Source organism: Zosterops lateralis (assembly GCF_965231275.1).
Source record: "Zosterops lateralis genome assembly, chromosome: Z".
NCBI lineage: Eukaryota > Metazoa > Chordata > Aves > Passeriformes > Zosteropidae > Zosterops > Zosterops lateralis.
Genome location: NC_139800.1, coordinates 81,010,671 through 81,025,142, shown reverse-complemented (window position 1 = coordinate 81,025,142; position 14,472 = coordinate 81,010,671). Strand labels below are relative to the sequence as shown.

General features: G+C 48.5%; 1 protein-coding gene across 1 annotated transcript in view; it reads right to left on the bottom strand.

Annotated features, from left to right (window-relative positions):
- Positions 1-754: 754 nt before the first annotated feature.
- Positions 755-14,472, bottom strand: part of LOC310923346 (ectodysplasin-A-like) — a gene marked incomplete at its 5' end in the record, with an annotated part of 58,787 nt that continues 45,069 nt past the window's right edge. The window contains 5 exons of the mRNA XM_083884620.1: positions 755-1,147; positions 3,372-3,423; positions 3,526-3,560; positions 4,338-4,517; positions 7,530-7,559. Coding sequence (XP_083740746.1) covers positions 996-1,147; positions 3,372-3,423; positions 3,526-3,560; positions 4,338-4,517; positions 7,530-7,559 — 449 coding nt within the window. The 3' untranslated portion in view covers positions 755-995. The remainder of the gene's footprint in view (positions 1,148-3,371; positions 3,424-3,525; positions 3,561-4,337; positions 4,518-7,529; positions 7,560-14,472) is intronic.

The following is a 14,472-nucleotide window of genomic DNA, read 5'->3' as shown; positions in this document are numbered from 1 at the left end:
GGAGCCTCCTTTAGTGGTGACATCAGAACTGCCCTAAGGTGGACTGGGAGCTGCCTCCTGGGTAACTGGACTCGGTGCTTGCACAGGCTATTACAGTGAAAAGGCTCTCCCAACCTCCACAGCTTGGAAGGAAATCACCTCACAGCGTTTCTACTGACTGAACTCCCTCATTCCCAAGGCCCTGTGACTCTACTTGTCCTCACTTAACCCTCTCCCAACACTCTGATTCCAAAGAACTGTGGGAGGAAGACCTGTCCAAGGAGCAGTCAGTCTCAGGGAGCTGCTTCTTCCTGAGAAAGGAAATCCAGGCCTTTTGGAGCCAGGAACTCCCTGAACACTGAATCCATTTTTTTTTCTTGATGGGCCACAAATGATGACACCTCAGCAGCCTAACACTGTGGCCAACAATCAGCATCAAGCACTTGGGAAACAACTACACACTGGCCCATGTGGAGTTATGTTTTCTGTCCCCATCTGAACTGGACGTGTGTTACCAATTCCATGGAAGAGCTCCTGACATCCATGGGCCGCTTCATCCCAGAGCTGGCGCTGGAGTGGAGCTACATGGAGCAGGGGGAGGCAAAAGGAGTCACCCAGGCTGGAATCTGGCCAAACCACCTGGGAGCCCTACGCTTCCAGAGTGACACAGCTCCAAAATAACCACAAACGACCAGTGTTTGTGTCTTTTAAAGCACTGAGCTCAGCGTCCTGCCTGCCTACAGGTTTGGAAAGGCTCCAGGAACAACCTCACGGACAACTTGGAGGGATAACCCCGGATTGCTGGATGTGGGGTGTGCTCTCAGTGACTAACCCCCGGCGGGGCGGTGTCCTGGCGGTGACAGGGGCGGTGACAGGGCTGTGACACTCCTCCCCGCACCCATCCTGAGCCGTGTGAGCGGTTACAACTCCAGGCAAGCTGGCGGCATTTTGGTTGTTGTCTGGAGCCCTCTCGTGGTTCATGCAAGGCTTCCACCGGAACACAAGAATAGGAGGAGTTAGCCTAGGACCGTACTCACTTCTACCTGACTATAGATGAAGTATGTGCCGTCCACCAGTACCTCCAGCTCCCCACTGCGGGCATGCAGCTTAAACACCTTGGGGTTCAGAGTGATGCGAGACCAGTCATTGAGGACTCCACCTGAAAGATCTCAGTATGAGAAAACGGCGGTCACTCAGTACCCGTCAGGAGGAAAAGCGCAGGAGCAACACAAATACAGTCACAGCATGATGAGGGAGCAGGGAATTCAGGGAGGGGGGGGAAATCCCAGGATTATATGCTAGGGAGTGGGAGCAGGGACTCCTCTCTAGCTCTGAGCACGCCATGGTTTGTGGGGTCGCCTGTCCCTCCAACCCTCTGTGTTCTCAACCTCAAAACCCAGTGCAGGGCCTGCTGTGCTCTGCTCATCCCAGGGATGGACACGGACCTGCCTCCTCCTGACCCTGCAGCTGGGCTTGTTTGATCCCTGTTCCCTATTGCATCCATGGGAATGGTCATCATGGAATGGTTTGGGTGGGAAGGAACCTTAAAACTCATCCCATTCCATCCTCTGCCATGGGCAGGGACACCTTCCCCTATCTCAGGTTGCTCCAGGCCCTGTCCAGCCTGGCCTTGGACACTTCCAGGGATCCAGGGGCAGCCACAGCTTCTCTGGGCACCCTGTCCCAGGGCCTCTCCACCCTCACAGGGAAGGATTTCTTCCCAATCTCACATCTAAATCTACCCTTTTTCAGCCTAAAGCCATTCCTTCTTGCCCTGTCACTCCAGGCCCTTGTCCAAAATCTCTCTCCAGCTCTCTTGGAGTCCCTTTAGGCACTGGAAGGGGCTCCCTGGAGCTTTCTCTTCTCCAGGCAAATGGGGCCCAGCTTTGGGTCACGCGACTGATTTTAATTCTGGTGTTCCTTGACTTCACCATTCCTGACTTTGTAATTGGGATAATTTTAACAAATCCTTTGCCTTTACAACTCCTAAGGTTTTCAAAAGCCAGAAAAACAACAAAGTAGGAAATTGCATCATATCACGACACAGTAACCCCTAACTGGGGTCCCTCAACACAGTCAGGGATTTATGGATCCACCATCCAGTCCTCTGGCACTGGGATTACTGGGATAACCCAGGGACAGACTTTGCTGTAAGCCCCAAACTCAGCCAATCTCTGTAGCTGCCTCAGTTTGTCAAATCCCACTCTTTTCCTCCCAGTCTCCATCTGCCTCTCCTCTCCCTGCTCCCAGCTGGAGCTCGCCAGGCTGGCAGCTGGACAGCATTCCTGGCTCCCAGCTCTGGATTGTTCCCGAGCAGCAGGGAAGGACACTCACAGGGCATTCCCGCTCTTAGAGAGCAGCGTTCCCTCTGGAAACCCTCAGCATTCCCAGTAATGAAGGGATAATTGCTTTCTGAACCTAAGCAAACAGCATCTTTTCCCTCACATTGTTCCTGGGAACGGGCGGTTTCCTTTCAATTTTGGGGAGCTGCGAGCACAAGTCCCTATCCATGAGAAATTCCAGCTGCCACTGCTCACAGGGAAAGCTGCCTTCCCACAGAAGCAGTGGCCAGCCCTCCCCATCCCATGTGTGAGACAGGAATTTGTGGACTGGGATCCTGCAGCCCCTTCCTGCTGCCCCCACCCTCCGGAGCCACGTCCCTCCCAGTCTGGGATTGGGATAAGGAAGGATGGATGTGGTCCCCGGGGAGCTGCATGTGGGGACTCAGGGAGGGGACAAGCCAGCTCCCCTCCAGCACAGCCAGAGCAGGGAGACAGGAGGTGATGAATGAGCCCCAGCTGTTGGCAAGGAGAGCAGGAACTTGAGGAGAATTTGGATGGGGAGCTGGGAAGGAGGAGAGCAAGGAGCTGCCTGTGGATGGGAAGTGGCTCGGCAGGATCTGGGATTAAAGGCTGTTGGTGGGTGCAGAGATGCTCAGGGGTCCCAGGAGAGCTGGTGGCTTGACACCTCTGTGTCCTCTCACCACTGGGTCTTCCCTGCCTTAAATTCCTGGGAAACTGGAGGAAAATGGGCAAATGGGGAAGAGACAGGAGAAGGATGCACTGAGAGCTTAAAATAGAATTGGGGGAGAAAAGCCCTGGCAATGGAGGGGCTGGGAAGGCACAAGATGTACCTGAAGGTCAGGGAAAAGGGAGATTTAGTGGGACAGAATTACTGGGATCTACAGAACAGAGATAATCTGGGAGATAAACAGGAGCTCAGGGGAAATGGGGGTGGAAACTCCACACAGGACTCTTCCTGGGGAATCTGGACAGGGGTATTGGAGGGCAGGGATCATCTTGGAGCTGTGTCATGGGATGGACTGGGATCCAGGAATTTTTGGGTGCAGGAGGGGCTCTTCCCAGTACCCATAATTATCAAGAGATCCTTACCATTCTTCACTTGGATTGCTGAGCCTTGGCCTTGGAGATGGACCACAGCTGGCTGCAAGGGAGAGCACAGGGATTGAGGATTAATGGGAAGCACCATGCCAGTCCATAAAAATCCCCCACGAAGTTAGGTCTTTTCATGGAAAGATCAGCCCACCTGGATGTCTCTGGAGCTGGCCTTGTCTGTGGCACCTGCAAAAGGCAATTCCACATCATTGAATAGTGAAAAATACCATTAAAACCTCTTATTTTATCCCAAAAAACCTCTTAAACCCCCTTATAAATAACTTTTTTACCCCCAAATAACCCCTAAAATCCATATAAATCAATTTTCTTACTCCATAATAACCATTAAACCTCTGTTTTAACAGGAGGAGGGATATGGGATGTAGGTAACATTAAAATACATAAAACAGAACTATTAAATATTAAAAAATATTTTTAAAAGGAAGAAAAATGCTCATCCTACATTTCCCTAGTTTATTCCTGGCATTTCTGCCCAACTATCAAAATTCTTCATTATTCAACAGGTTTCTGCTAGAAGGAAAAACTGTACAACCCCATTCCCTGATCCACAGTGGGAATAAAACCTCTTGGCTGCCAAGATGCCAAGCTCTCCTCTGCAGGTCATTCATTGCATCTCTCTTCCCTGAGAGCCAAATCCTAATTAAGGAGGAGATTCCTGTGGCAGCACAGCACGGAGCTGGAGGGCTCCTGCTGCTCCTGGTCATTTACAGCCATGGAATCCCAGAAATTCAGCATGGTGTGAAAGGACCTTAAAGCCCATCGAGTTCCCCCCTGCCACGGGCAGGGACACCTTCCATAGATTGCTCCAAGCCCATTCCCACATGGCCCAGGACACTGGATTCCCGCTCCAGGCTGTTGTGCCACCGCATCCGGACACTCCGGTGACACCTCTGGCATTCCTGCCTGTCCAGCTCGGAGCAGAGGGCATGGATGGATCCTCACCTGAGGGGCCCTGCACTCCTGGTGGTCCCTGAGGGCCTGGTGGGCCAGGGGGGCCGGGCGGTCCCATGACGGTTGTGCCTGGAATCCCGGGGATGCCGGGAATGCCGGGGGGACCCTGCGGCCCGGGAGGCCCCGGTGGCCCTTGGGGACCATTGGGCCCTGGAGGACCAGCCTTTTTACCTGAAAAACACAAGGACAGGCATTACCTGGGGCTGTGGGCTGGGCTGGGAGCTGCAGGAAATGGGAGGTTGGGGATGGATCACTCCTGGCTGCAGGCAGGGATGAGGAGGAGCCTCAGGACAGCCAGGGTGGGTGTCCTACAGCTCCACAACAGGGACAGGGCCAGGTCACCACCCTGCAGGCTCCTTCCTGTTGGGAATTACACTTAAATGAGGCATGGGGACTCCCCAGGGCCTCTCAAGGGACAGAGAATCAGGGGCCCTCTTCCCACAGCTCCAGTCACTCTGCTCTGGCATGGGGTCAGTCCTCATGTCCATGCCCTGGGGCTGGTGACAGCGCTACAGACCCAGGATGATCTCTGGATACACTCAGGATGCTCCCCCAGCACATTCCAGTGCACCCAGCCAAGGCTGGGGTGTTCTGGTCCAGATGAACCATTTAGCAGTTACTGAGTCTGCTGGGTTTTGATGGAAAACAGGGATAATCTCTCCTACCTCCTGCACATTAGGAATGGGGAGATGATCCCCATGGCTTGGTCTCCTCCAGAGGGCAGTTCAGAGCTGAGCTCCAGCTCCTCCCCAGCGCTGCTGGAGGAGCCCCTGTGCTGACCTGTGCCTCAAAATAATTCAATATTTTGGGTTTTGAATGGAGGGAGGGGCTCGGGAAGGACTAACCCCAACCAGGGGATGGAAACACTGCCAAATTGTTACAATATTGGGTTGGAAAGGACCTTAAAGCCCATCCAGCCCCATGGGTAGGGACGGCTTTCACTATCCCAGGTTGCTCCAAGCCCTGTCCAACCTGGCCTTGGACATTCCCAGGGACGGGGCAGCCAGTTTCGAGTTTCCCTGGACAACCTGTCCCAGTATTTTCCCAGCCTTGTGGTGAAAACCTTCCCTACCATGACCCTCAGACACCTCACACGTCCCAAGGAAGAGAAATGACATAATCACATCAAGAATGACTCCTAAGCACACAGAATAGGATGAAACCAGCTCTGCAGGGAAAGCCTGGCCCCTGCTCTCCTGATTTTCTATGTTCCCAACAAAAATTATATTCTTTTGACGTAGTTTTTAAAATGGCAGCTTTTTTGCCAAGGAACATAAACGGAGCAAAATCGCTTCAATTGCTACCACAAGATCCCCAGTAGGACAGAATTAAACTCATATTTAGATGACAGCAGCAGTTGGGGTATGAAATTATAGTTCTTGGAATAGTTGCTGAGTACATTTATGTGCTTGTTTCTCTACTAATATCCATCTTTGTAATGGACATAAGTGTAAGGAAAAATCCATCTGTCTTAGCACAGGAGTGGGAATCTCTGGATGGCCACTAGCCAGGAGCACGGGCACAAGGACATCAGGGTGAGACAACTGTGGGCATATTTTAAATGTGCAGGAAATAAAGTTAAAGTAGAGCAGGGGTGGGTAAAGCCACACTGGTGTTCTACAAAAAGTGGGAAAGGGCTTCAGGGGACGAATCTCCACAGCAATATTTCTCTCCAAAGCAGGAGCCATGACTTCCAACCTGAGCTGACCTCAATCCAGCCTTCCTCTAATCCAGTATTATCCTCCTCCTCTTTGGGATGATGCCATGCTTTGGAAATGATCACCTTGAACCACATCCATTTTCCCTAAAACACTCCCACTGACATCCCCCCAGTCCAGGCCATCCCACGGGAAGGTTGCAGACAGGGAGTTGGGAATGCTGCTGCTGTCACTCCAGGCTTCCCTTCCCAAGAGAGATGCACTTCACAGCTGGTTTGACTCATCTGCCTCTGAAATCTGCTCAACTACTCAACTACTCAGGGAGCTGCTGCTTGAGCAGCGACTCAATCTCTCATCCCAGAGACACATTTCTGTGCCTTCTCCTCCTTCAAGGCATTCCAACCACTTCTCTGCACTAACAAACCTCACAAGACAAAAGGTGTTCCATTTATTATCTGATTGCTCCCTTATCAGGTCTCCAAGGAGGGTCCCAGCACCCAAATCCCAGCCTGCCAAGTCTCCCATGTCTGCACTGAAACTCGGAGCAGGCAGAAGCAGGGAGCTCTCCATAATCCTCACTCATCAAACAATGAACTGCGACTCCATAAAGAATTAAATGTGACAATACCATAAAATTAAGCTACTTTATCCAGCTGTATGCAATCCAGCTCCCCGAGATCCCCCTGCCCCTCTGGAATTGCTCCGGAGGCTGCAGCCATCAGTTGTTATTTGTTGGGCTGATGGAACGCGGGTTGAGCTTTGTTAGGACAAACTTCTCCAACATAAAATTTTACGCTGCTTCTCGGAGTAAAAACAAAGGAAGTTGCTAAGTGTAGCCTGTTCCCACCTCCCAGCTGTGGCTCTGGAGTTTGCATCCAAGGATTAAAGCCATTTGATGTGCCACTACAGTAGTACAGACATGGAAAACTCAACTGCTCGGATCCTCGGATTCGCCAAAACCCCTGGAAACGTGGGACCCTAAGTGTGGGACCCTAAGTGTTCCCAACAGTCCTACAGACACAAAGATGGCATCAGAAACCCCCCAAACAGGGCTGCCCTGTTTGAATAACCCAAACCCTAGCAATCCACTGCAAACTGCCTGGGGAACATCACCAAATCCACAAAACCCTGAGGGCTGAGCAACACTCAGAATGGGCTCATAAAATGATAATTTGGAGGTTTAATTCAAGGAAAAAGTGGGATAAAAAGTGTGTTCATGCTGAGTTTGGTGGATCTGAAGGAGAATCCCAGCTGCAGGTTGGCAGGGTTGGGATGAAAGCCAAGCTGGCCAACAGGAACAGCTCCTGGTATTTGGTACTGACTCAACTTCCAACTGGAGAATCTTCAGGATTACTTCTGTACAACATAATTAACTTCTTTCAGTGTTTAAGGAAGTTTCAAGGGGTGCTTGTGGATGTTATTCCAGCCTTTCCTGGAGAGGGAAGCTGCTGTTGGTTTCTCCTTTGTGTTGGCCAAAGAGAATTCACAAAGCACAGACAGAAAAATTCAGTTAAAACTCACTTACCCTTTTTCTTGTTTTTCACTGAACTTGGACCTACAAAAGAAAGAGGAAAAAAAAAAAAGAAAATTAGTGAAATTCAGGGATCATTTCATCAGAGAAAATCTCCATTGCCATTTTATTTTTCAAGTGGACAATGGATGTATTTGTGGCCCTGCAGCAGCACAGGAATGGTCTCAGCTGAGAGCAGAAACCCAAATTTCAGAGCATCACAGAGTAGTTGGGGTTGGAAGGGACCTTTAAAGATCATCTGGTCCAACCCCCTGCTGACTCCTTGCAAGCCAAGTTGTTTTAAAACAAGAACAGAACACTAAAAACCCACAAAAGCAAAGAATTATTCTGAACTGGCTGTTTGAAACAATGGGAACACAAACCTCTCGAGCACAGAGAGAAAATATTTACAGTGAAGCTGAGAAATGACAGGACTTTGTGAGCAGAGGCTGAAGCGTGAAACATGTTCCACAGCTTCCCCAAGAATTCATCACGGATGGGAATGAACTGCAAAAATCCCCAAATATTCCCCTGCTATTCATCAGGGAAATCCCTCCAAAACCTGGGGTTTACCATAACAATGACTGAAATCACCTTTAATGGAGATAAAATCATAACCAATTGAAGTAATGAGGTTGTTTTGAGTCTGAGGGGGTAGGGAGAGGTAAATACCCAACAGAAGAGCCTTTTTCCCACGGACAGTTAGAGGAAAGACAGGAAAAGGACCAGAGAAATTACCCATCAACCTTACTGATGCCTTTCCAACAGGAATATTGGTTTTCCTACGTTGTGCTGTTGGGTCATGGGAAAATGATGGTATTATCTATAAAAGGCACTATATATTACCTATATTATCTATAAAAGACATTATCTATAAATGGTGGTATCTATAATTTCAGGGAGAAATTCCTCCCTGTGAGGGCCTGGCACAGGCTGCCCAGGGAAGCCGTGGCTGCCCCAACCCTTGAAGTGTCCAAGGCCTGGCTGGACAGGGCTTGGAGCAACCTGGGACAGAGGAAGGTGTCCCTGCCCATGGGGATGAATGAGCTTTAAGGTCCCTTCCAACCCAACCCATTCTGTGATTCTATTATCTAAATGTTAATTTTTGCTAATTTACTGTTTTTAATAATATTTCCATACTATTTTTTAATAATACTCAAAAGTTGGACAACACATGGATTCCTAACAACGCCTTCCCAGTATCCCACTAGGAAGCCACACCAGACCGCAAAACATTTTAAGCTGGACAACCAGGCTCCTAATTCTGCACTTCTGAGCCCCACCAGCCCTCACTGTAGCCACCAGCCACTAAACAACATTAGAAGAAGAAAAAAAACCACCCATTTAAAGATCCCAGCCCATCCCAACGCAGCGAGACGCGAGCGGCTGTGCCTCGGCAGCCCTCGGAGTCACGAGAGTTTATTTCATGTTCCATAGATCCCACCATTAGCACCAGAACCAGAGTGAAAGTACAAATAGCTGTGGCCAGCCAGACACATTTGGGCTGGCTGGATCCAATTAGCTTCAAAGATGACTGGGAGGAATGAGAACCACATGGGATGTCAATGTTCGCAGTCTATATTACAACACACGCATCTGTTCCAGGCACGGCAAAGAGAGATGTTATGGATCTGCAAGTGGAGCTTTCGACAGACACAGAAGTATTCCTGACACGAGGGGGGGAGAGAAAAAAACCCCAGGATTATTAAGCTTGGGAGCTTCTGAGTCTCTCTGGGGTTTGCATCTGTTTGCCTCCCGAGAGCAAGGGGGGGTTGTTTAATTGGAGTGTGGGGCTGAAGCTTCTGATACAGCAGAGTTTCCCTTGGTTCTGCTCAAAATGGGGAGTTCAGGAGCTGCTGCTCCATTTAGGCTCAGTTGTAATAAATTACTGAGTCTAAGCTGAGGGCCACAAAAATTTCAGATCAATGTTCCTCTCAGGTGCTGAGGTGTTGAGGTGTAAGGCTTGAAAACCTGGCTTGGTGTCCCAACGTTGATGTGCAGAGGAGGAAAATGGTGATTAAAAAATCCTTTCTGCCAGGGTTTTCAGAGGCCACAACCCAATATTTAAACATTAAACTTGTTAAAGTATTTTAAAATACTTTTCAAAGTATTTAAACTAGTTAAATGCAGTGGTTGAACACTCAGATAATATCACTGTAATATAATGGATGACCTGTCCCTGGAAGTGTCCAAGGCCAGGTTGGATGGGGTTTGGAGCAACCTGGGATAGGGGAAGGTGTCCCTGCCAATGGCAGAGGAGTGAGATGAGCTTTAAGATCCTTCCCACCCAAACTCATCTGAGATTCCATGATATATCTGACCCACTGGTTACCTTTTAATTGATGGTTAAATACCTACAAGTCATGCAAACCTTAAGTCTTTCCCACACTCTCACACTGCCAATGTCACCTTCCCATCCCATTCCTCCCATGGAGAAGTTCCAGGACCCAAAGCCTGTCACCCAACCCATATTATTTACTGTAGTTTCACACAGACCTTGATTCCAAGGATGGCCTAAGAGAAAACTGTTTTTTTCCACTCCAAGATGTGGATCACAGGTGTATCCACTGTGTTCCTCCAACGTACATGAGTATAAAAAACCAAATTACAGGATATCTTCTGCTGCTCCAGGGTCTACAGACCTGCCATCTTCATGGAGAAGGGAACTTGTTTGACTTGAAGAACTTCTGACTGATCAACACCTCCCATACCTGATTTCAGGGCTTTGCCATGATGCAGTTGAGGGTTTATCCCAGTCCCGATGGGATCTAAGAGCAACTCAACCTCTCAGCTTTTCCCTGGCACCTCTTTTCCCTTCTTTTTAAGTGTGCACCTTTATGAGTGCACCTTTCTGCTCCTCATGAATCCCTGTCCATGTCCATCAGGAATGTCCTAGAGATCCAGGTGGTCCCAGTTGCCAGGATTGAATGTGACAGCCACTTGAGCACAATTATCCTTCCTGACTTCTGTCCTTCCTCCCATCTCTCCCTTTCCACATGCTGTCTGTTCTCCTTTGAGAAACCAGCTCCAGACCTCGGGAAGTGCATCCCCTTCTACTTTTCCCATCTTTCAACTGGAATTAAATATATGTTTAAACTCTGATCTCTCCCTGAAGGAGTTGTCAGCTCTGTTCACCCCCTTGTTTAGGGGGAGGGAAGTTGGCCAGAACTGTTAATACAGAAAAGGATTTGGGAGAACAGGACAGGCTGGATGGCTTTGAAGGATATTAAGCATGGAATGAGATTCAGTCATACAAAATATACAGTCCTATAAAATATATATACATGGGAAATAATAAAGTGTTCTGGTGGATGCTGGAGGACACCTGCACGTGCTCAGCTGCTGCTGCTCAGCCAGGCAAGGCAGAAGCACAATCCTAAAATGGGAATAACTCTGGAAAACATGGGGAAATCCTGCTGACACTTAGGGAAGGGTTGAGGAAATCCTGGGAACAGTGAAGCCAATCCTGATATCTGATACAGGAAGATTACTTTAAATGAGAAGAAATCCACAGAAAGGTTTCTGGGAAGGGCAAGAAGTGGGCAAGTGAGCTTGCCTTGGTGGCCATCAGCCCTGGGAAAGGGGTGAGAGCACCACTGGGAAAGGCTAAAGAAGGAGAAGATCTGGAGGGCTTCAAGAACAGTGCTGGCACACCCAAAGTGACCACTGAGTTGGGAATGAGAAAGATTCCAAGGAGCAGCACAGGTCTGGAGGGGATCTTCTGGCTCAGTGTGAGCCCTCCTGTGTCACAGGTGATGGCTGGAAAGTCTCTGTAAGGTCTGCCATTCCCTTTGGAATGTTACTTTTGGGATTATTTTTGCCCAACCACCAAAGCCATCACTACTGAAGCTTCTCCTGGAAACATTGCAGCTACCATTGATATTGCCTTTCCCTGGATTTCCTATAGGAAAACCCCCTGACTTTGCTACAGGAACTTGGACCAGCTGGATTTCTCATCAGAGGATGGGATTCCCCCAGGAAAGATGGGAGCAGGAATGCTGCAAGCCGCGCTCTGCACACTTTGGCTGTGAGCAGCACTCCAGAGCTAGACCCCTCCAAAAGCTGATTTTTCCACGGGTGCTGGGAAATTGTAAGGGGAGGACACCAGAAAAAGAGGGAATGTCAAGTCTGCAGGAGGGGCAAACCCAGAGGGAAAGGCACAAGCAGGAAAGACATCTCTACATGATGACAAAAGACCTCAACCCAAACAGAGCCACCACAAGTGGAAGGCTCCAAACCATTCCAAGCCACTCCAATCAATTCCAAGTCCCTCCTAGCAGAAGCACTTTGGGTTCAGATGCAAACAATTCACTTGAAGCTGAGGAAAACACTTGCAAGAGATGAGTTTTTGGTGTGCAAACCCCCAGCTGTGGCCCAGCCAGCAGCATTAAGAACATCTCCCCATGCTTCAGGGAGCAGGTTCCAGCCCCAGCTCCTGCAGCCCTACCATCTGCTGGATCAATTCCAAGGCCTTCAGAAAAATCCCAGATGGTGATGCAACTCAAGGATATTACATGTGACATGTTTGCTCTTAGCAAGATTAATAGAGTTGACTTTGCCCCCCCTCCAATCTCTCTTTCTGCACGCTACACACTGCTGTGATTTACTATAAATACAGAAATATCCCAAACTTCTTTGGGACATCTGCTGATATAAATAGGATATTAAAAAAACCCTGCCTTCCCTTATTAGCTGTGTGTGTGGATTAACAAGAAATAGTTTAAATTCCTGCCAAACAGTTCCAACTGGTTTTATGGACAGGAACAGATCTTTGTAATTATGCTGATTTTATATCAAACCTATAAAAGCTTGACCATTATAGGAATCAGCCAAACAAAGGACACACCTAAGGAGGTGCTGAACATGCTGGAATTCCCAGTTGCCAAGAGCAGGAAACAGACATGGAATGCCACAACCATGTTTTAGCAGCATCATTTTGATTCAGGATATGACACCAAGTGATGTCTTGAAGGTAGTTCATCCACTTTGGGAAAGGTACATGGCAGCAGCCACCAGTTCTGGATATCCATCCATCCATCCATCCATCCATCCATCCATCCATCCATCCATCCATCCATCCATCCATCCATCACTGTGCCAACCTGTTTTCAGCATTCATTGGGAATTTTTGACCCTTCTCCTAACTCCTAGCACTGAGTTACTGTGGAACATCCTCAATCTTCTTCCCTAAATGTGACATTGGTTTGGGGACATGTAAAACCAGATAATTCCACTGAGGCACCTGTGTGTTTCCATCTCTCCTTCATCCTGGGAGATGAGAGGATGGAGGTACTGAGGAATTATTCTCATGCCAGGTTACTGATTAGAGACGAAATCCTGGTGACTAAAGAGAGGTCAGCATCATCCAGATACACCACATCACTTCTCACTCTTTCATAAAATAAACATTAAATCATTAAGTCACAGGATCATGGAATGGTTTTGGTTGGAAGGAACCTTAATGCTCCTGCAGCCCCACCCCCTGCCATGGGCAGGGACACCTACCACTCTCCCAGGTTGCTCCAAGCCCTGTCCAAGCTGGCCTTGGACACTTCCAGGGATCCAGGGGCAGCCACAGCTTCACTGAGAAATCCATTCCAGCCCCTTAAAAAATCTCACAGAGAAGAATAACTCCTTCCATATGTTCAACCTAAATTGCCCCTCTTTCCGTTTGCATCCTTTTCTCCTCGCCTTGTCACTACTGTTCCTGTCCCTCTCTGGCTTCCTTGTGGATCCTTTCAAACACTGGAAGTGGTGGAGTCCTCAACCCTGGAGATGTCCAAGGAAGGACTGGATGTGGCACTCAGTGCTCTGGGTTGGTGACAAGGTGGAGATCAGTCACAGCTTGGACTGGATGATCTTGGAGGGCTTTTCTGACCTCAAAGGCTCTGGGGTTAGTCCTACCCATCAACCAACCCCTCTATCCCTATCTGACCAATACCAAAGGTGGAAAGAACAGCTTGGGTGTTCCTTGGGATTGCAGGTGATGATGAACCTCCTGCCATCTGGGATGTCAGTGTTCCCAATGAAGAAGAAACCTCCAGAACTCTGCAGTTGCTTTTCCAGCACTGGTGCAGTGACATTCACTTCATTCCCATGAGCAGAAGAAATGTAAAGCTTTCCAAATATTTTTTAAGTGTGGGGTTATTAATGCCAGATTCCAGTGGATTGGGGAAAGAGGGATGTTAGCTCCCAACACATGCCTAATCTAGAACATGTGGTTTCGGGGGAGGTTTGGAACCAAGATGTTTTCAACATTTTTCAGGAAATTTGGTCTATCCAGATGAAAGCTTCTTGGACCCTACTGAACCATCAGTCAGTGATACAAACACTGAAACAAGAGGAATATTTTCCCTTTTACCCTGAAAAAGAAAGTGCTTCTTTACCAGCTCCAGAGAGAAAGCTATGGGTCTGCTGAAGAGCAGCTTTGGGATTATTACTCCAGAGTATTTAGAGAATATGATAAATGATAAATCTAGCAAAACATCCCAGAAGTAAATCACATCCTGTGCTACTCCAAAATTCAGGTGTGTATTCCCAGGGTGGCTTTTTGATGAGGAAGGGGAATCTTCTGCTGAAAGTGGAGGAAAAGTCTGCCCAGACTCACAGGAACCCAAGCCAGGGGTGTGAACTAGAACTAATTTCAACAAATCTGAGTATGTTGAGAGTATCTGAATATTCTGAGAGAATATGTTTTGTAAAGGAATGGGGAGGGAACTCATGACACAAAGTAGGGGAAGGATGAAACAGGACTCTGGGATGTGTGAATCCATAGGGCAGAGCCCAGGGCATTCCAGCTTTCCTCAGCCACCACTTTTTCTTCTCATCCTGCTTTTGTTTCAACTTTGTTTTAAAACTCCTGAGAATTCACGTGTGAACGCAGCCACCCTTAATGGTCTTTGCCTGGTTACACCTTAAATCAAAATGCTCCACAACAGCACCCCACAAACCAGTGTTC